The sequence below is a fragment of the Gorilla gorilla genome, chromosome 19 (genome assembly GCF_029281585.2).
Source record: "Gorilla gorilla gorilla isolate KB3781 chromosome 19, NHGRI_mGorGor1-v2.1_pri, whole genome shotgun sequence".
Taxonomy (NCBI): domain Eukaryota; kingdom Metazoa; phylum Chordata; class Mammalia; order Primates; family Hominidae; genus Gorilla; species Gorilla gorilla.
The window spans coordinates 45,240,760-45,262,407 of NC_073243.2; the positions used below are offsets into that span (position 1 = coordinate 45,240,760).

The 21,648-nt window shown below is 35.9% G+C and overlaps 1 protein-coding gene across 1 annotated transcript in view; it reads right to left on the bottom strand.

Moving 5' to 3' along the window:
• The window catches only part of CWC27 (CWC27 spliceosome associated cyclophilin), a 249,840-nt gene that overhangs the window by 34,852 nt on the left and 193,340 nt on the right, over nucleotides 1-21,648 (bottom strand). Inside the window, exons 12-13 of the mRNA XM_019013693.4 lie at nucleotides 11,670-11,779; nucleotides 6,222-6,325 (exon numbers count right to left, since the gene is read on the bottom strand). Coding sequence (XP_018869238.1) covers nucleotides 6,222-6,325; nucleotides 11,670-11,779 — 214 coding nt within the window. The remainder of the gene's footprint in view (nucleotides 1-6,221; nucleotides 6,326-11,669; nucleotides 11,780-21,648) is intronic.

Here is a 21,648-nt window from a genome sequence, read left to right on the forward strand (position 1 = left end):
TTTTGTATGAATACTAAGACACTTGTTTGTCTATTTCATTCTTATCCCCTCATGAGTGTACAGTGGAATTTTTCAGAGAATACATGAAGTGTGAGATAAAACAGAGTAAAGCAGATATGCTCCTATCATACCAGATTTCAGAGATTTACAAAAAAATGTAAAACAATGCCACTCATGTCACTAAATTTTTTGTTTTGCAGGCATAATTTTTTTAAATTAAAGTATGCTGTTTATAACATATTATTAATAGATATATTCCATATAAACAAAAGCTCTTTGGAGTTCTCAGGAATTTTTAGCAGTGTAAAGCAGTGGCCCCCAACCTTTTTTGGCACCAGGAACCAGTTTTGTGGAAGACAGTCTTTCCATGAGTGGGAGTGAGGGGGTGTTGATTTCAGGATGAAACTGTTCTGTTTCAGACCATCAGTCATTAGAGTCTCATAATGAGCATGCAACCTAGATCCCTCACAGGTGTAGTTCACAACAGGGTTTGCGCTCTTATGAGAATCTAATGTGGCCGTTGATGTGACAGGAGGTGGAGCTCAGGCAGTAAAGCTCGCTTGCCTGCTGCTTACTGCCTGCTGGGCGGCTCAGTTCCTAACAGGCCATGGACCAGTACCAGTCTGCAGTCTGGGGGTTGGGGACCCCTGGTGTAAAGGGCCCAGAGACAATAATTTGAGTTCCACTGCCTAATACTAAAGGGTGAAGTTGGCTAAGTTCATTTAGCTAATTGGGCCTTCATTATTTTCACAGTCTCCACCCTTATAGCTGTATTTGTGTTCATCTGTACTAAACTGTGCTTGACAATGTCCTGTTGGAATGAAGGGGAAAATAATTGAAATATTCTCCCAACACTTTGGGAGGCCGAAGCGGGAAGATCATTTGAGGCCAGGAGTTCAGGATCAGCCTGGGCAACATAGTGAGATGCTATCTTAAAAACAAAAAAAAAAAATTAGCTGAGTATGGTGGTGTATGCCTGTGGTCTTAGCTACTTGGGAGGCTGAGGTGGAGGATCACTTGAGCCTGAAACTTTGAGGCTGGAGTGAGCTTTGACTGCACCAGTGCACTGCAGCCTGGGCAACAGAGTGAGACTCTGTCTCAAAAAAACAAAAATTCATTTGTTGTCATTTCACCCTTCATTCAATACATGACTAAACTATATACACAAATTACAGTATGTATTACATATAAAAGGTGTTGAAAGCTTTGCTAGTATAAGCAATGAGATGAAGCTATGTTCTTTCATGGTATCTTATAATGAGGTCTGACTGGGTCTAAAAGTCAATAATCTCTTTTTTACATCTGTATTATTAAGATTTCACTGTTTTGGATACAGACAGCTGGTACTTGTTGCTTCTGCACTATGCTAACTCCAAAGGAAAGCTTTAAAACTTCTTTAAGCCAAACCTTGGTTCTCAGAACTTCAATCTCTAGCAGATACAAACTGTCTGACTGATGGCTAAAACTGATTTTTAACATTAGCCAAAGTGCAATAATAAAACTGAAAAAAATCCATATCCAGAAGTTTTAACCCATAGGGTTATCATAGAAGGAGAATTTTTCAGAACCAAGAACAAGACTATTTGGAGATAAGGCTCCTAAGAAGAGGAGCTAAGTTGAAACTTGTATAGTTTTGTGAAAAACAGAAGTAAAACACACTGTTTTTATTTTTAAAAAATTTAAGAAGGCAAAGCATTTCTTCTAAAACGTTAATCTCTTTCACTAAAGCCCTTTAAGGATTCTTAATTAATTCTTGAGATTCTAATAGCCCCAAAGACAAGTCTTAAATTGTATTTACTTTGGAGTACAAATTAGAATGATATTTTGCGAAAGCCATTTGAAAATATTTAGCAGAAGTCAACATGTGTACTTACTGAGAAAGCAATTCTAGTTTTAGAAATTTATCCTAAGAAAATGGGCAATGACATAGAAACAAGGATGTTACAGCATTGTTTAAATATCCAACAACATGGTCAAGTAAATTTGTGGTTCATCATATAGTGGAATATGATGGTCATAATACAAAAGATAAAAATTACATCATAAAATTATACATGATAAGGAGAAGTAGTCACTGCATATTGCTGAGGAAAAAAAGCAAGTTATAAAGCTGTAGTACTACATGATCTAATTTCTGTTTAAAATATGTATGTGCATAGAAATACCTGGACAGATATAAATTAACATGTATAAAAATATACTTTTACATATTTGATGTAAATAGCATAAATATATAAATTGATATGTATAAATTAACAGTATTTATCTTTGAGTTTGGGATCATAGGTAATTTTCATTTACCTTTTTTGAGTGTGTCTGCATTCTGATTTTTCCACAGTGAACATTTTTTTGTTTTTTTTGAGATGGAGTTTTGCTCTGTCAACCACGTTGGAGTGCAGTGGCATGATCTCGGCTCACTGCAACCTCCACCTCTCGGGTTCAAGCGATTCTCGTGCCTCAGCCTCCTGAGTAGCTGGGACTACAGGCACCCGCCACCATGCCCGGCAAATTTTTGTATTTTTAGTAGAGATGGGGTTTCGCCATGTTGGCCAGGCTGGTCTCAAACTCTTGACCTCAAGTGATCCACCCGCCTTGGTCTCCCAAAGTGCTGGGATTACAGGTGTAAGCCACCATGCCTGGCCACAGTGAACATCTTTTAGTTATATAATAATCAGTAAAATATTTACTTGAGGCAACCATGCAATTGTTGGTATTTTTCAAATTTTTATAATACTAAATACTGTATGTACTATGGAAGAAAGTGACGAAGGGGAGAGAAAGAAGAAGAGAAAGAGGAAGAAGGCAGACAGACCATTATACTGTTTATTATTTTATCTTGTATATGTGCTGTAATGTTTCAAGTTAATCTTAGAATTAACAATCTGGAAAGAAATTTTCAATGAAACATAGTAGTGAAGAGTTAATGTCCATAAGATCGAAGCCTATTCACATAGATTTAATCTTTCTCCTCTCCTTAGAAATGCCAATTTTGTTGTGTAAGGAGCAGGTGGCTATCTTTCTTGTAACTTTTTTGGGAGCTCACCAAGCTTCATCTAACCAAACCCAATTTGGCATATGGACTTCATCCATATGGTCATATGAATCCCTGGGCAAGTTCCTCCTGCCATGTGTCTAATCGGTTTCATAAAATCCGTGCTCAAAGAAGGGTCTACAGCTAGATGAGTCTGTGATACTGTGGGACTAAGGAATATAGTGACAAAGAGACCACTCTACCTGCTAAACTGGAATCTGGTACCATCACTATTACTAAATATTGGCAGTGTATATCTGAACAAAGGAGGAATCCTAGTAATTCTGAGTGAAAAATTTCTATCATGCATTTCAGTTTAGATCTACTAATAACACTTCTTTAAATGCCTTGTTAGACAGTGAAATCTGGGAATAATTTTCAAACACCATACGCACTGTTTACAATTGAATCATATTTCTTTTCTTTCTCTCCCTCTCTTACTTTTTTTTTTTTTTTGCATAAAAAGTATAATGCTGCTGAATGGTACCCAAATGTCTGTTGTATACCATGCCAATACAGCAGCTCAGCCAAAAATGCGAATAGAATAGTTTGCCAAGTAAAAGAAAACATAACAAATTGGTAATGGTTTCTATCTTGACAGAAAATGAAAATGATCCCTCAATGTGTGGCCACTCATGTGGACACATAAAAATGTCTTAGAAGCAATCATTTTACCTCAGATAACAGACCCTGACAGTGTAGTACAGCACACTGGCTGACTTTCACTTCTTAGAAAAGCGGCAACCGTGACCTACAAAATAGTCTGGGAACCATGTAATTTATGCATAACACACATGCACATGCCATGCACTCATAATATTTGTTATAAATCATTCTGAATATAAGATTCCTTTCCTGAGAAGAATATACTTTATGAGAGAGGATCTAAATCACCAGAGACTTGAGAAAGCTATACTGAACAGAAATGATGTTGTTGCTTATCAGGTTACAAAATCCAAGGTCTAAATTGCAATAAAAAGGCATTACATAAGGGCCCTATATATGCTATCTGATTCTGCATAGTGCCTTGAACATGAAAGGTATTTTTGTTAGATGTTAGATAAAACAAATACCAAAAACATTCTGGAGGTTCATAGTGTACAGCTCTGACTTTCTCCTTAGAAGACTGCAATTGAAAGCAGATATGAACGCCCTGAAGACCTGCTAATGGTTCCTTTAACTTGTTCCCCACTTCTTCACCATTTATTTTTTTCTCCCAATGGAGAATTAGCCAACATCATTGGCCAGTGATTTTTTCCCCCATGTCCAGTGAAGTTTCCCCATTTTAAACTTTCTAATGAGAATGTTAGACAGAAAGTTGATTGTATAATCAAATAACATGAAAAACAGGAATGGCACTTTTAAAAATACATCATTGGTATCTGAAGCTAATGAGGAATTCAAAATGAGAGAATACTGAACCAAGGGGCTAGGAAGAACCTTGGAAGTTAAATGGTCTTGCCAAGTTGAAAGTAAATTTGAATCCTGTGGGTTATGAGCTTCAAATGAAACTTCTGGGGTTTGAATTTGTTGGTGACTTTCCTGTTCAATAAAAAAGGACTTAAATGGCTTATAAAAAGGTTAAAAAAACTTATTGGGCATCAAACTGCTCTTACAAAACACCATCTTGATGAGTTAAGTGTAAATGAATCAGAAACACATGGGCCATATTTCCTTTAAAAATGCATATGGATTCAAAAATAAAGGGAAGAGGACTTGGCAAAACATTTTTTGTATGGTGGCTGAACCCAAAACATTTGAAAGAGATTTTGAGACATTCAAGGAATCCCCCCCGCCAAAAAAAAAAAAAACAAAAAACCCCAAAACCCAAAACAAAACTAAACTAAACCTGTCCAGTCATATAAAACAAAAAGTTCTATACAATGTGCATTTAACTATGGGTCAATCAACATTCACTGAGCCTTCGCCTTTGGCACCAAACTATGGAAGGAGACAGCTTCTGCCTTCAAGCAACTTATTTGTATAAACAAATCTATATAAGTAATAGAAACCTATTAAAAGATATCTAGGATCTTATAAAAACTGGCATCGTAACCCACATCATATGAAAACTATAAATTAATTGAGAAATAGACAAGTGCTTTCAGGGTCCTAGGTTAGGTAGGATTCATTCCATTCAAATCATTATGCCCTCAGCCCTTTTGATTAAAGTTATATACAGTTGCAGAGTCTTACGTGTTTGAATGTTTTCTTAATAAGTGTTTTTATATCTTTTTAAATGTGTGTTCCAGCCCTCCTTCCTCCACCCTCTAGATTTGTGAGTGCTCAACAAATCTTGTTGACTGGTTTCCTGAAAGATGGGAATGTTGAACAGAGTTTTGAAACAGGGGAGATGCTGTTTGGCAGAGAGAACTGAGGCTATGATTCTGGGTTGGGGTAATGGCACATGTGATGGTTCAGAGGCTCCAGAGGGTGAGTCATGTGTAGGGGGTGATACATTGGCTTGCTTGCAGCAATGTGGCTGAGCCAGGGTGTAGTGGGAGGTGGAGGCAGTTAGGTGTGGGGAGGCTTAATACACTGCATGTGAAGTCAACTTGAGGACAGAGGGGTGTGATAAAGAAAAACACAATTTTTATTCCTTTTTTTTTTTTTTTTTGCCAGTATAGGATAAAGTTCTAAGCAAAGGATATGTGTATGTCATTACTTTATTTATCAGTGTCTTAAAAAGCTGAAAAATATCCAAAGATAAAAATAAAATTAACTATGTATGAGTTGCTGGGATCCTGTAGATCATAACTTTGAAGAGGAAGTTAGTAGGATTATGAAATAGATTACTGAGTTCTAAAATGTTTGTGGGAAAATGTGAGAAATTATTGATTTATTATCTTCTAAGGTTGTTTTCGAGTTGTTTAATGTGAGTGTCATCTTTTCCACAATACTAGAAAGTTACTTAGAACTGGGATAGTGTCATATATTTCTTGTGCATTTTTTACTGACTAGCACAATGCCGGACACATAAGTGCTCAATAAATGCTTGTTTCTTCAGTGCTTGGTGCGTTTATTTATTTTACTTTATATTGAACTGAAATAAAGTCAAAAGTTGCCGAGGTCCTATAATGGTGATGGTAAACTCTGAAAACAAAAGGATGATATAGTGGAAATGCCCCAGTAGTGTCTCTGCTCTGAGACTATTTGTTCATGGTTAATATACAGAAATCAAAGCCCTTACCATCCTTCATCATCTTCTACTTCGGTTTCAGGAATGTCATTTTCAGGCGTTTCAGCAATTGCTTGAGTGAGTTTAGATTTAAACTGGTTCAGCAGTGCAAGGGTCTGAAATAACAATTAGACTGCTAAGTTTTCTGATAAAGATAAATATAATTTTAAAAGAGATGCTTAAGTTTGGTAGAAAAGGAAATATCCTACTTGTATGTAAAACAAAATGTTTGATTTTGAACAAAAAGAACAAAACTACCTTTAGGCTGCAATAATGACATTAATAAACCTTGACATCATTCTGTTTGGATTTGCACTGACATTTCCCCTCAGAGATAGGTGACTATTTTCTGATTTGGGAAACAAAAGTTTGCTTACGTAGAAGACAGAAGACCCAACTTTTAAAAATACATGTTTGGCCTGGTGCATTGGTTCATGTCCCAGCACTCTGGGAGGCCAAAGTGGGAGGATCTTTTGAGCCCAAGAGTTCAAGACCTCAAGACCAGCAGGGGTAATGTAGTGAGACTCTATCACTACAAAAAGAAAAGAAAAAAAGTCAGACGTGGTGGTGTGCATCTGTAGTCCCAGCTACTATGAAGCCTGAGGCAGGAGGATCTCTTAAGCCTAGGAGTTTTAGGCTGTAGTGACCTATGATTGTGCCACTGCACTCCAGCATGGGTAACAGAGTGAGACTGTCTCTAAATAAATAAATAAAATAAAATAAAATAAAATAAAAAATGTATGCTCATTTATAGTTAAGAGTTTAGTGTCTATAAGAAAGAAAGGTAATTCGCTAAGTTATGTGAAATCAAAAATAAAAAAATAGTATTGTTTATTTCACACATTTCCAAAAATATAAAAATATCAATATAGGGAAGGTAGAATGAACATATTAACTGTTGGAAAATGAGTAAATTGGAATATCTTTAGAAAGCTGTTGATACATATTGGAAACTTTAAGATGATCATTCCCCCTGACTGAGTAATTCCTATCCTGGGACGATAGAAAAATAAGGTGAAACAGAGAAAATGGCTTACGCACAAGATGTGCACTGCAGCATTACTCATACAAATGGAAAAATGAAAACCTGTTAAATATCTATCAATAAGAAACTAGATAAATGTAGTAAAAAGCAATAAATACGCTATTTACAAATTTTATTTTTATTTTTTATTTTTATTTTTTTGAGACAGAGTCTCGCTGTGAGGCCCAGGCTGGAGTGCAATGGCGCGATCTTGGCTGAGTGCAATGGCGCGATCTTGGCTCACTGCAACCTCCACCTCCCAGGTTCAAGCGATTCTCCTGCCCCAGACTCCTGAGTAGCTGGGACCACAGGCACGTGCCACCATGCCCAGCTAATTTTTTTTGTATTTTTAGTAGAGATGGGGTTTCATTATATTGGCCAGGCCACTCTCCAATTCCTGACCTCAAGTGTTCCACACGCCTCGGCCTCCCAAAGTGTTGGGATTACAGGTGTGAGCCACTGTGCCTGGCCTAAATATGCTATTGTTATTAAAAATTATATACATGAAACATTGCATTCTATTGTTAAGTGAAAGATGAATACAAATATGGTGTTAAGTATTTTTTTTAAAAAGTGTGTGTGTATAGGGGGAACATTACTGTGAATTCTTGTTTGGCTCCTATGCTCTCTGTGGGCAGGAAGAAGCAAGTGGCTATAATTTTGTAATCACACCATCTCCTAGGTCTTAACAGTCTACTCCAGAATTTAAGCAGACAACAGAAGCTAGAAAAAGGTTTTTCTATTCGACATATTTACAGAGTCCATCATTATGAAATGGGATAAAATACTACCTGTCCGAGAAATCAAGGGCCTAATCAAGATTTTGGTATGTTGAATTCAATACTGAAATCCTCACATTTCATAAGGAAAAAGATGTGTGACAGTTCAACATGTGAATAACTGGTATATTAGAGAGTCACAATACATTCCTAAGCTCCAGAATTTATCTAGAGAGTATCAATAAGATCACAGTTCATGAAAAAGTTAAGTAGGTCTGGGCAATCTAGAACTCAAGCTTAATAAAGACAAATGGTGTCAAAATAACTGCAAGAAAAAGGTGGTTGGTTATTGCTTTAAAAATGATAGTAAAAAGCATCTTCTACTTTTCTGCAAAATTTAATGCCCACATATTCAACAGCTAAAAATACACACATTATCATAGCTACTGAATGAGATGAGTTTTGGGGAAAATTTATAAGTTCCTATAGAATATCATCATAGGCATTCTGAGGGCTGCAGAGTACGTTAGCATTTAGATATGTTATCTGTTTTTAGAGTAGAGATTATAGAATTAAGCTCTTCAAACAATGTTAACAGATAAAGTATCCCTTGTTTTTAAACCTTACTCATTAAAAATAGTCCATTGTTTATTCATTCTTATTGTATTTGCTTATTAATAAGAAAACAGATTACTGTAAAAATATTGAAAAGTAGAAGTAAAATAACTATTATCCCACCACTCAGAATAACCACTGTTAATATTTTGGTAAATATACTTCCAGGTAGTATGTGTGTGTGTATGTATGTGTTTATATATCTGTATCTATATCTGTATGTATATCTATCTATATCTACTATTGCATAAATATATCTCTCCACATGCTTATCTCCATATCTATCTATTTAATCTATTTGATATGGTCTGGCTGTGTCCCTACCCAAATCTCAACTTGAATTGTATCTCCCAGAATTCCCATGTGTTATGGGAGGGACCCAGTGGGAGGTAATTGAATCATGGGGGCTGGTCTTTACCATGCTATTCTCGTGATAGTGAATAAGTCTCACAAGATCTGATGGGTTTATCGGGGTTTCCACTTTTTCTTCTTCCTCATTCTCTCTTGCCACCACCATGTAAGAACTGCCTTTCACCCTCTGCCATGACTGTGAGACCTCCTCAGCCAGGTGGAACTGTAAGTCAAATTAAACCTCTTTTTTTTCCCCAGTTTTGGGTATGTTTTTATCAGCAGTGTGAAAATGGACTAATACACTATAGCTTAAAAGTAAACCCTATCATTTTTTTTTTAAGAGAGAGAGTCTCACTCTGTCACCCAGGCTGGAGTGCAATGGTACAATCATGGCTCACTACAGCGTTGACCTACTGGGCTCAAGCGATCCTCCTGCCTTAGCCTCTCAAGTAGCTGGGACCACAGATGCACACCACCTTGCCAAACTATTTTTTTTTTTTTCTGTAGAGATGGGGGTCTCCCTAGGCTGCCTAGGCTGGTCTCAAACTCCTGGGCTCAAGAGATCCTCCCATCTTGGCCTCCCAAAGTCCTGGGATTACAAGAGTGACTCACCATGCCTGGCCCTTACTAATTTTTAATGATGGATGTTTGCATACTTGGAAATGTCTTTTTTAAAAGCACAAAGAAAAATGAAAACAAAAAAGACTTCTAAATGGAATGAAATTTTAAAATTTCCTAGAAAATTATACTAGACCTGGATCTTTCTCCCTGAGTTACAAGTGGCAAGGCAGTTTGTTTTTAAGCCAATTAATGAGCTACTGGCATTTGCTCAAAGAGGGGAGACTGTGGCAAACAAAAAACATCCTCTTGGCTATTTTTAGCTTCTTCTATATTTAAGATTAGACTTTCTCCTGCTTTATTATAAAGGCTAGAGAAGACACTGGGCAGAAAAAAAATCACAAAAATAATGGGACACATTTGTTATAGTGTGAAGAAGATAGGATCTGCATGGAGGCATTTTGATTGGCATCTGCAGGGGAATTATTCAGTTATGGCTTTTCCTGAAGGAAGGAATGGCCAACTACTTCCAGGAATGCTCTTTCAGCACAGCGAGAGCCTTCCCAGAATGTAGAAGCAATGCTGAAGGAGCCCAATCTTGGCACACTCTGTTTATGCATATCTAACACAAGAGTCTCCCAACTGGGCCCTGTGCCTCTGGTCCTGTCCTGTATCCAGTCTAATCTCCATATTGCAGCCCAGTTAGAGAGATCTTCCTAAAATGAAAGTGAGATCATATCACTTCCTTCTGTCAAGGGTTCCCCATGGCCTTTAGGATAAATTCTAAACTCCTTAACATGGTTTAAAAATACCTTGTACGAACTTACTTTTGCTTACCTCTTCAGCCTCATCTTTCTCCTTCTCTTAGTTTATGTTACAGTCATATTTAATATCTTTTAGTTCTTTGCAAAGAGGTTGAAGACTTTTCATGTACGCACTGTTCCTTTTGTCTAGCCATGCTCTGCCTCTACCTGGCTGTCTCCTACACAACCTTTGAAGTTCAGCTGACAAATCATTTCCTTAGGGCCCTCCCAGATTCTTAAGCCATGTTAGGCCCCTCTGTTATTCATCTACATGGCTTCCTGTACCTACCCTTTCATAATGCTCACCCCCTTTCACTGGTATTACTTGTTTAGCTCTTTTCCCTGATAGATCAGAGAGAGCAGGGATGTGTTCATGTGTTGACTGCCAAATACAGTGATTAGTACATGGCAGGTTCTTAATAATTATTTGCTACAAGGGAGTTGGGGGAGGGGGAAGGAATGAATGAATGAGTCATCCTTAGTATCTCTGGTAGTATAGTCACTATGGTTGCTATTTAGAAGACTTTGTGATTTCATGAAAACAAGTTAATAATGTACTTTTTCTTAATGAAATTAAGAAATTATCCAGACAGGTTTGGGCTTTTTAATTTACTTTTACTTTGCCTGTTTTATTTATACAACTAAAATGGTGTGTCCATATATATATAAGGCAGTTTATTTATATCCATATATATTAATATATATGTCTATCTATATAAACATATATATGGCAGCACCAAAAATAAATGATTTCAGTCTGCCCTCTAACTTTTCAACATGAAGGGCTGCTTAAGAGATTTGTTTTATCAAGTGTCAAGTACTGCATGGCACATAGTGCTGACTCCCAAATTGTTGAGCTAGCTTCCTATCTCTTTTCATTCTTGATTTCTGACAACTTCTTAATATTACTACCTAAAGATTCAGGAATTACTTGTACTAATGAATAGAAGTCAGCTAGCAGACCAAATGACATTTCCAGACAGTGTACAATTTCAAGCTAGGCTGGCTAGTCAGCATGCGAGATGTCGGGCTGGAAGAGACTCTCTCATCATTTATAATCACCACTTCTTCATTTCATAATATTCACTACACAGAGGTTCCACCTGGGTTTCTGAGGATACGTGGCTCTATGAGGTTCCTGTGCTTACTATGGGAGTACCAGGTTGAAACGTGGAAGTTCCGGGCTTTTTCACCACCAATGTCTGGAAAGAACTCCAGAGTTTGAATCTTTATGTGAGTGGCCAATGTCCACCCTATATAAATATATTCTTTTTTATTTTTAAGAGGTAGTGCTTCTCCTGATATATAATCAAATTAGGCTCCATTTAGAAACACTTAAAAACAATAAAAAGACAATAAGTTCTGTATGGATTTGGGTTTTTGAAGTTACCTGATCTTCCCGGGAAGTTCCCTTCTTTGACTGCTGCTTCCTCAAAGCTTCATACTTTTGCTTTTCTCTTCTGTATTCGGCAACAGCACCATCTGGAGTGGCTTCTTCCTCTAAAGAATAGTAGAATATTTTTAGAATAAGTAGTAAAATAGCTCTGTGGATTCATAGCAATGTTTATGCTCCTGTTGCTGAAGAGGAGGTTGGCACTTGGGCTTGCTTTTTTGCCATTTAATTTCAAAAGAAAACCTGTAAGCCCCACCAGCTCTGTAACTACTTCCTAAGCTAGAATGTAACTGATGCTAATTTATGAGTCGATTTTATACATATATTACTATACACTGCACTATTGTAATTGTTCTTCTCACATGTCCTTATTTAAGTTGATTATAAAATCATCTATCTCACTTTTAAAATAATTAAGGTTTTCCTAAAATTCAGCAATACCATTTTACATTTTTCCCTTGCCTTAGAAGATATAACCTTTCAAATATTGGTTGATATTCCAATTACCTGCCACTTTTGTTCCCCAGTTATAACAATAACAACCTTCAATTTAATGGCATCATAGAAAATAAATATGTCTAACAAATAAGTCAAAACAGTTAGCAAAAGCAGACAAAAATAATCTTTACTGAATTAGAAATTAGAAAACAAATCTATAGGTTTGAACCTGAAATAATTCTATGTGAAGATTAGTTAACATCTGGGTTCATAAAACACAGTTTTGCCTCAAAAACAAACAAGCCAACAAACCCAACTAGTAACATTTTATAATACATGTGTAAATATCAGTGAAATTTGTGACTAAAACACACACACACACACTCCCTCTCTCTCTCTCTCTCTCTTCTCTTTGGCTGGAAGACAAACGATAAGCCAGATGTAATCAAGAATGCTAGTAATCTGTCTACCAAAGCTTTAGTCTGTTAGTTGTCTCTTTGTTACCTAGCTTGATGAACATCATGAATATGCAATATATTAACAATCAGCCATTTTGTTCAAGAGGTTTTCTGGTCAAAAAAAAAATTTGAACTAAGAAACAAGTTATCTTTTTGTGGTTACCTAATATGATTTTGGTAGAACTTGGAAGGAGAGTCCTGGTTTCAAAACTGACAGCTGCAAACATTAAAAACTGAGCACATTAAGGAAAAATGAACCATTAAATACAGAAATAATATCTGAGGCACACATGCCTAGTAAAGACTAGTATAAAGAGTATGCCATCACGACTGGTATACATGAAGTGATTCTTATAGTAGGTTTAAAAATTACTTTCGGCCGGGCGTGGTGGCTCACGCCTGTAATCCCAGCACTTTCGGAGGCCGAGGTGGGTGGATCATGAGGTCAGGAAATCGAGACCATCCTGGCTAGCACAGTGAAACCCCATCTCTACTAAAAATACAAAAAATTAGCCAGGCGTGGTGGCGGGTGCCTGTAGTCCCAGCTACTGGGGAGGCTGAGGCAGGAGAATGGCGTGAACCTGGGAGGCGGAGCTTGCAGTGAGCCGAGATCGCGCCACTGCACTTCAGCCTGGGCAACAGAGCGAGACTCTGTCTCAAAAAAAAAAAAAAAATTACTTTCATATTTTTCTACTGAATTACATCTTTGAATACCTCTCTTCTTCTTATCCTACAGTAGTTAGATTTGCATTGTCCTGGGATAAAGAGCAAGCACTTTAAGATGACTTAGGATCCCTACATGAGGCAGTTAATGCTTTGCTTTCCAGTTACGTCTCTCAAGAGACAACTCCTTTGCCAAATCCACCTTCATGTGCTTTCACTTGGCTGATAACTAGTATTCTTAAACCCTGCTCTCTTGACCAACCATCCGCCTTTGCACATGCTTTTCTTCCTTCAGGGATACTGCAAATACTTCATCTCTCCATTCTTGTTAATTCTCCTTGCTTAATTCCGGCTCCTCCTTTAGGTCTCAGCTTGGTTGGCACTTCAGGGAGCCTTTTCTGATTCCGTTCTTGAAGTCTGGTTTAGATGTCTCTCCTTTGAGCTTCCAAAGCACCCTTTAGCACTTATCACACTTTATGGCGATTTCCTGTTTACTCTTCTTTAAACTCACTAGACATTAACTCCTTGAGGACAAATCATATTTGTCCTCATTTTTTTTTTCTTATTTCATTTCATGTCCTCATTTCATTTTCTTAAGTGTATCTTTCAAAGATACACTTAGGACAGTGCTTGGCAAGTGATTCAATAAATAGTCAAATAAATGAAGTAATAATGTAATTGGAGAAGGGGAAAGTAAGAAGGTATAGGGTAATTTGCCCTCTTCCCCTCGCCAGCCTCAGTTATAGTTAGCATTTGCCATGCACCTGGAATCTCCTGTTCCATTGCATTTAGGGAGTCAGTAATTATTTTCTGCCATTTCCTAGGGCAGAAGTTTGTAAAATTCTAAGGAAAATTGTGATGGGTATCAGTAGAACTGTTTAATGTTTTTATGGTTAAAAAAATGCAAAAGAGAAAGGACAAGTTCTTTGCTTACATTTTCAGCTAAAAAAGATGAAAACCTTTATGTGTGGTAAGAATTTTGCAATAAATGGAAAAGATATAGATGAATTCTGCTATCTCATGTCACAGGTAAGTTAAGCTTACAACTTTCAAAACAGATTCAGCATTGCTTATTTTAATGTTTCACACGCATCTTCTTGAACACGGTCCCTTTTAGCAAGGACCAACCACTTAATTTCACTTATTAGGAATGTGAAGGAAGTAGGAAAATGTTTAAAAAGTGCTGTAAAGAAGCCTTACAAATCAATTTTAAAAAAGTCAAGGATAGGTACATATAAGTACATAATAAAGCATGGAAATTCTGTAGCTATGTTGTTTATAATACTAAATGGCCTTTTAATAACTTAGAAATAGCAGTCAACTCATTAACGAAACTAAATGCATGAAATGATAGAATTTTTAAAAACAGCTGTATTGAGGTAGGCATTACATATAGTAAAACTCACTAATTTTGTATATAAAATGTGATGACTTTTGGTATTGTATAGAGCATATAACTTCCATTGCAATCGAGATCTAGAAAAGCTCCACATACCCTACAATGTGTCCAAATGTCTGTTACAGTCAGTTTTCTTTTTCTGGCAACGAGGCATCAGCGATCTGCTTTCTGGCACCACATTTTTGCTGTTACTAGAAACTCACACAAATGGGATCATACAGTATGTAGTTTTTTATGTCTGGCTTATTTTGGTGAGCAACTATTGTTGAGATTCATCCATGTTCCTTTGCATAACTGAATAGTATTTCATAGCATGGATATACTCTAACTTGTTTATTTTGAGTTGCTTACAGTTTTTGGCTACACAAATAATGCCTCTTTAAACGTTTACACACACAAGTTTGTTTGCAGACATATATTTTCATTTCTTGGGGGTAAATACCTAGGAGTGGGATTGCTGAGTCAAGTGATAAGTGTATGTTTAATTTTATATGATACTGCCATACTGTTTTACAAATGGCCGCACCATTTTGGCTGCATCATTCCTCTCACAATATAGGAGAGTTTGAGTTGCTCCATATCTCCAAATATATCGGTATTGTCATTTAACTGAATATTTTAGAGAGTGTGAAATAGTATTTTGTGGTTTCTAGTGTTACTTTTCTGACGACAAGTGATATTACATTTTTTATGTGCTTGTTGGCCATTTATGTATCTTCTTTTCAAATCTTTTGTCTATTAATTTTTTTGTCTTATTAATGAGTTGTAAGAGTTTTCTTATATATTCTGGATACAAGTCCTTTGTCAAATATATATTTTGTAAATGATTTATCTCAGTCTGATTTCCCTTTTCATTTTCTTAAGTATATCTTTCAAAGAGCAAAAGTTAAAATTAGATGAACAGCATTTTATCATTATTTAAATTTCATATCACACTTTTTGTGTCTTATCTAAAAAATCCTTATTTTCCTCATGGTCTCAAAAGTTTTTTTCTAATGCTTTCTCTTAGTAGTATAAAATTTTAGCTTTTCTAATAAGATATATAATTTATTTCAAGTTGATTTTTATATATGGCGTAAGGTAAGGGTTGAGATTTTTTTTCTATACAGACATCAATTGTTCCAATATTATATGTTAAAAAGGCTTTCTTACCTCCAGTGAATGACCCTGGCACCTTTCTTGAAAATCAGTTGACCATATATGTATATCTATTTCTATACACTCTCTTCCGTTCCATTAATCTATGTCTCTGCTTGTGCCAGTAGTATACTGTCTTGATTACTGCAGGTTTATAGTAAGTCTTGAATCAGTTAGTGTAAGCCCTCTAACTTTGTCTTCTTTTTCACAACTATTTTGGTGATTTTTGTTCCTTTGCCTTTCCATATAAATTTTAAAATCAGCTTGACAATTTCTTCAAATAAGTCAGGTAGGATTTTGACAGTAGCTGCATTGAATGTATAAATTAATTTGGGGAGAACTGCAATCTTAACAATAGTGAATCTATCAAAGTTTTACTGACTTAACCTGCCATGTTGAGGTCTGTAATACATCCTTTTGGTTCCAACCATCATGTACAGTCATGGTGCTGGTGTGAGATAGGAGTGAGGAGTGGCTATTTACTGTCATCTTTGTGACTATCTCAGGATTAGTATTTCAGAAATAGGAACGTTTTGAAACAAGTATGGGTAATTGTAAAAATGACTGGCTGATATACTAGAAGCAATAACATGAAATAGCAAATAGAAATAAGCAGTTTTCATAGAATGGAGAGCAAACAGCAGTACCTCTCTTCCACCAAAATGTCATGGGAATGTAAAAAAAAAGAAGATATGTGCAATGTAATTAATTCTCACATCAAGACTCACTGAACAAACCAATGAACAACTTCCAATCCAGAAAGGTTAGTTGGTCAAAAAGTATTTTTAAAACAAACAAAAATTTTTATTATGGAAAAATTTCAACACAAATATAGAGAGAATGGTATAATGAAGCCTCTTTAGTCATCACCTATTATCAATAGCATCAACTTATGGACAATCTTATTTAACTCACAGGATATTCTTAAGACATTAAAACTAGCACTCAGACAGTAACCTAAAGCACACGCATTTCCTCTAGTAGGTAAAAAAGAAAGAATATGTGCTCTCAGTTTCCAGTATAGGAGATGCCAGTGAGCATGGCATCTTTAGAGCATAGACTTTGGGTGAGACTGATCTGAATCCTGGTTCCACAATTTACTATATGTGTGAGATAGGGATACACTATGTCATCTTTTTGTGCCTCAGTTTCTTCAGCTATAAACTGGGGATGATAATATCTACCTCACTTGCTGTTGTGAGGATTAAATAAAATACTGTCTGACACGTGGCAAACACCTAACAAACTATTATTACTATCTCATTCAGATTACATTATGAAAGTATCAAAATATACACTCACACTGACTGTACAATTATGTGCTAACTCTATATGTTTTTCTTTGTTATAACTGATAAGCTTTCAAAGGATATCACAGACTCTTGCACAAGTCAAGCTTGTTTTTCTTTCTCTTTCCCTCTCCATACAAATACATTTCTTTCATATTATGGAATTTTTTACATTGATGGAGGGAAAAGGGAAACTATTTTTTTTTTGCTAGATTATGAAGCTATACACATTCTAAAAGTGGTTATAAGGATTTTCCAGTTGAGATGCTCTTAGACATGTTAGCAGTTTTATTTTACTTCCTCCTGCATTTCTCACATTTTAACCTATATTGAAAAGCTAATTAAGACAACTTTAATGTATGTATCAATTTATTTCATTAGTATTTATGAAACCAAACACTCTTTTTATGTTTTCTAGCCATGATAATGAAAACACAGGCATGTAGTTCAAATCCTCCTGAATGTATTTGCCCTGATAATATCTTAATATTGTAGCATTAGTCATTCTTCTTAATGTATAGTCATAACCAGCTTCATAAATGTTTTGTATAAGGCAATTAGTGGTAGTGATGGCAAGCATCTAAAGAATGAATAAAATTCACCCGTAAATTGTAGGATCTGTTTGAAAATATCTGTTTGGTGATAGGATCTACATTTAAAATGACAAAGAAAAGACTTAATATTCTCTAACTGAAGTAAAAAATCGATTGCAAGACCAGTTTTGCTTTGAAAAATGCTAAGGAAATAGTTGGGTAAAATTTTACGGCTTTTCATTATTATTTAAATGATCCCAGATCAAATAAATAAGGTAACTCTTGTTTCACAAGGCTTCAAACACATTTCAATACTATTTACATCTACCCCTGTTTATTATATTCCATTCTTAATGAAGCTCCAGTTAAACAATTTTCAGCAGATGGACTGAGAATGAAACCAAACTCTAGAATGTTGTCTATGCCTCAATTGCTAACTCAACTGTCATCTGACAAAGTCTTGGACTGTAATCTTATCCTTACTGCAGCTTTTGGTTTCCAAAGGGGAAAAGTGTATAAAAACTTGACTTTTTGTCCTCTGATTATGGGTGAGACCTTTTTGACTTCAACACAGCCAACTGTGTTGGATTTTGTAATAGAAGTTAAGAACTCAAACACTTGGTGCTTCAGGGCAGAATGGGTAAATCACAGGGTGTTCCCTATCATTATACAGCTGTAAATGCTCCGATACTCCTTTAAATAAAGAATGCCCTAAAGAGAGCGACAGCTTCTAAAGTTGTTGAGAAGTTATGTTTTTTATTTATTTATTTTTTGAGACGGAGTTTTGCTTTTGTTGCCCAGGCCGGAGTGCAATGGCATGATCTTGGCTCACTGCAACCTCCACTTCCCGGGTTCAAGTGATTCAGGAGTTGTTTTTTATCTGCAACTATCTTTGAGTTTTGCTACTTGGATGTATTTTGAAGCTTTTAATTTGATTGTGGTTGTTAATCATTTAATACCAATTTGATTTTTTTTAAAGATATACTCAACAGAGCTAAGAAAAAATTCCACTGACTACCAACTATAGGTGGACTAACAAGAGTTGAGAAACAATTGAATTACATAAATTTGATATTAGGTCAGGGTAGCTAGTTGGGCAACAAATATTATTTTAAGGGTTGTCTATTAATCTGCCTAATTCAGTGGTACACGATCTTACCACTGAAACATGTAGTATTTTAGCTTGGGCTAATTTTACCTTGTGATAATTTTCTCACAAACAGCTATAAAATAAAAGCAGATGTTCCCTAAAGTGCTGATGAAGGGCAACTTAATGCTACTTTGTGTCTGTATGCCTGCATGTAGAATTAGTTGATCTGATATAACTTCAAATTAAAATTCCATGTACTACTAAATGTTGTTTACTAAATTATTTTCTTTCAATGAAATAAAAGGGACAGACCGTATCTCATGGAAATGACATTTCATTCTAAAATTTTAAGATTTTCTAAAGTTAAATTCCACAAAATTAACTTAAAAATCTCAACTAATAGAATACTTTAAATCTTCCAAAAGCAATTTCCCTGTCTAAATAAATACTCAAAACTGCCTCAGAGTAAATGGGATTTCCTCTCAGACATATCATTTTGCTAATGAATTCCATCAATTCCATCCATAAGATAAAATGCCAAGATATGGCTGAAGGTGTTCACATAAATTCCAGGTGGAAAAGACTGATTTGGTAATTTTTTCTGTCCATCTACCAATGCCAATTAAGAACTTAAAAAAGTAAATCACCTTTGCATCACAAATTACGATAATAAAATTGAGCTCAGAAAGACTGATCCAATCCAGCCAACTGTTTGAGGTCAGAAAAGCTGGCCACTAATAGGTTTATAATGTAGACATATTACAGTCATTTATCAAAATGGAAAACATGTCAGGTAAATATAGAAACCCAGTCAAATTCATAGTGTTGTCAATTTTTTTTCCAGAAAGTCATAAATCTAAATAATCAAGTTCAGAAAAGACAAGGCAGTCATACCACCTCCTGTTATACCCACTGGCTGCTCCAGTTCTTGGACTTTGGAGATTTTTAATTACCTGACTTAAGGATATCTTTCCCCTCCTCATGTTTTCATTTCTAGCCCAAACAAATAGGCAGACAGTTTGAGAATAGCTGTGAGGTCTGCTGATGTTTCATTATATTCATCTGTGATACCATGATTAAGCCTGTTGAGATTCCACCTGGACTGCATGGAAACTGTAACTCAAACACTTTACAGGGTACACACAGCCAAATGCAATGACATTTGCCACAAAAACCCAACTATTTGAAAAATCTGGTCTTCTATTTCCTAACTTGGTATATCGTATTAGTATAAAGTACTTCTATTTATAGTATGATCAACTATGAATGGTCATAGTACGTTCATGTTTCATAATTTAATCATCAGCATACTCCGAGTAATTTCCTTAGCTCTGTATTTCAGTTCACTAATTCTCTGTTCAGTTGTATCTAATCAATATTTAAGCCGTAAACTGGGTCATTGAATTTAATAACTATATTTTCTATTTCTAAATATTCCATATGGCTTTTACAAATCACCTACTCTTTTTTATTGCCTTAATTTTTTATTATGATTTTTATTTCTTTAAAAAAATCTCTTTATTGGCCAGGCATGGTGGCTCATGCCTGTAATCTGAGCACTTTGGGAGGCCGAGGTGGGCTGATTGCCTGAGCTCAGGAGTTTGAAACCAGCCTGGGCAACATGGCAAAACCTTATGTCTACTAAAAATACAAAAAAAAATTAGCTGGGTGTGGTGGTGGCGGGCGCCTGTAATCCCAGCTACTCAGGAGGCTGAGGCAGGAGAATTGCTTGAACTCAGGAGGTGGAGGTTGTAGTGAGCCAAGACTGTGCCACTGCACTCCAGCCTGGGCAACAGAGAGAGACTCTGTCTCACAAAATAGAAACTCTTTATTTAAAACAAAGTTATTATGTTCTATCACTCAGATTGTTCTTGGGGATTGTTCTGTTCTGTCTTCTGACCCTCTCTCTAGGGTGGTCATTTATTTATGTGTTTTCTAATCTTTTATTGTGAGTTTATTTTCAGCTAGGACTGCATCTCCATCACACTCCATAGGAATCCTAGGCACCAAGATTGTTCAAGTATTCCTATAGAGAGGTTTTGCATTGGTTTCTACCAGACAATCAAGGGGTTCCATTGGTCCAGAGCCATTTTTTCCCATTATTTTCTTGACTTAGGAATCCTATACCATATAAATAGCATACATTCAGACTTTATATTTATGCCTGGTAGAGGTTTAGATTTTTGGCTTTTTCATAAGAGTCTTTCATTTTTTCTGCCACACAGAGTTCTGAAAAATGGCAAGCTTCTTTGTGGCATTCCTGACCAGGTAGACAGGTTTTTAGTTCCTACCTCTCTAACCCAAGGCCATATCTTCCATCCAAATGTGAGATTAAAACCCTAGCTTCTAGATATTAGAGCCTCCATTTGGGTCCAAAATCCACTTGGGCCACTGTAGTATTGGCTTACTCAATGTCTGGTTATGCCTTCCTTTTGTTTCTGGTACTTATGATTTTCCTTTTCTTTCTTTCTTACCTTCTTTTCTCTCTTCCTCAAGCCTAGCTAAGTATTTAAATTGGGCTGGATCATATTTTATCCAGCATTTCTATAGATTTGTAGGAGAAGAAAGTTTTGTGTTAGCTCAGTCCATGTTGCCAGAACAGGAAGTAGCACATCCATTTCTCATGTGCTTGAATCCTCCTGAATAAACAAAAATTCAATAAGTGACTAGATGATTTTAGTGATATAAAACTGGCTAATAAAATACACAAGACATTTAAAATAATTGTTTTTCTAATACAGAGTGCTCTACTTTTACTTTTCTTATAAATCTCAATGTACACTGTATGATTCATAAACAATAATGATGCATTATAATGACTATTCATCATTACCTGAAATTTCTAGGAAATACATGCTAAACAGATAGTAATGAAGGATGGAATTAAAAAAGAATATCTACTAAGAACTTACTATATGTCAAGCACTATGCTAGGGTGTTTTGATTATCTATGGGGAAAGTATCAATAA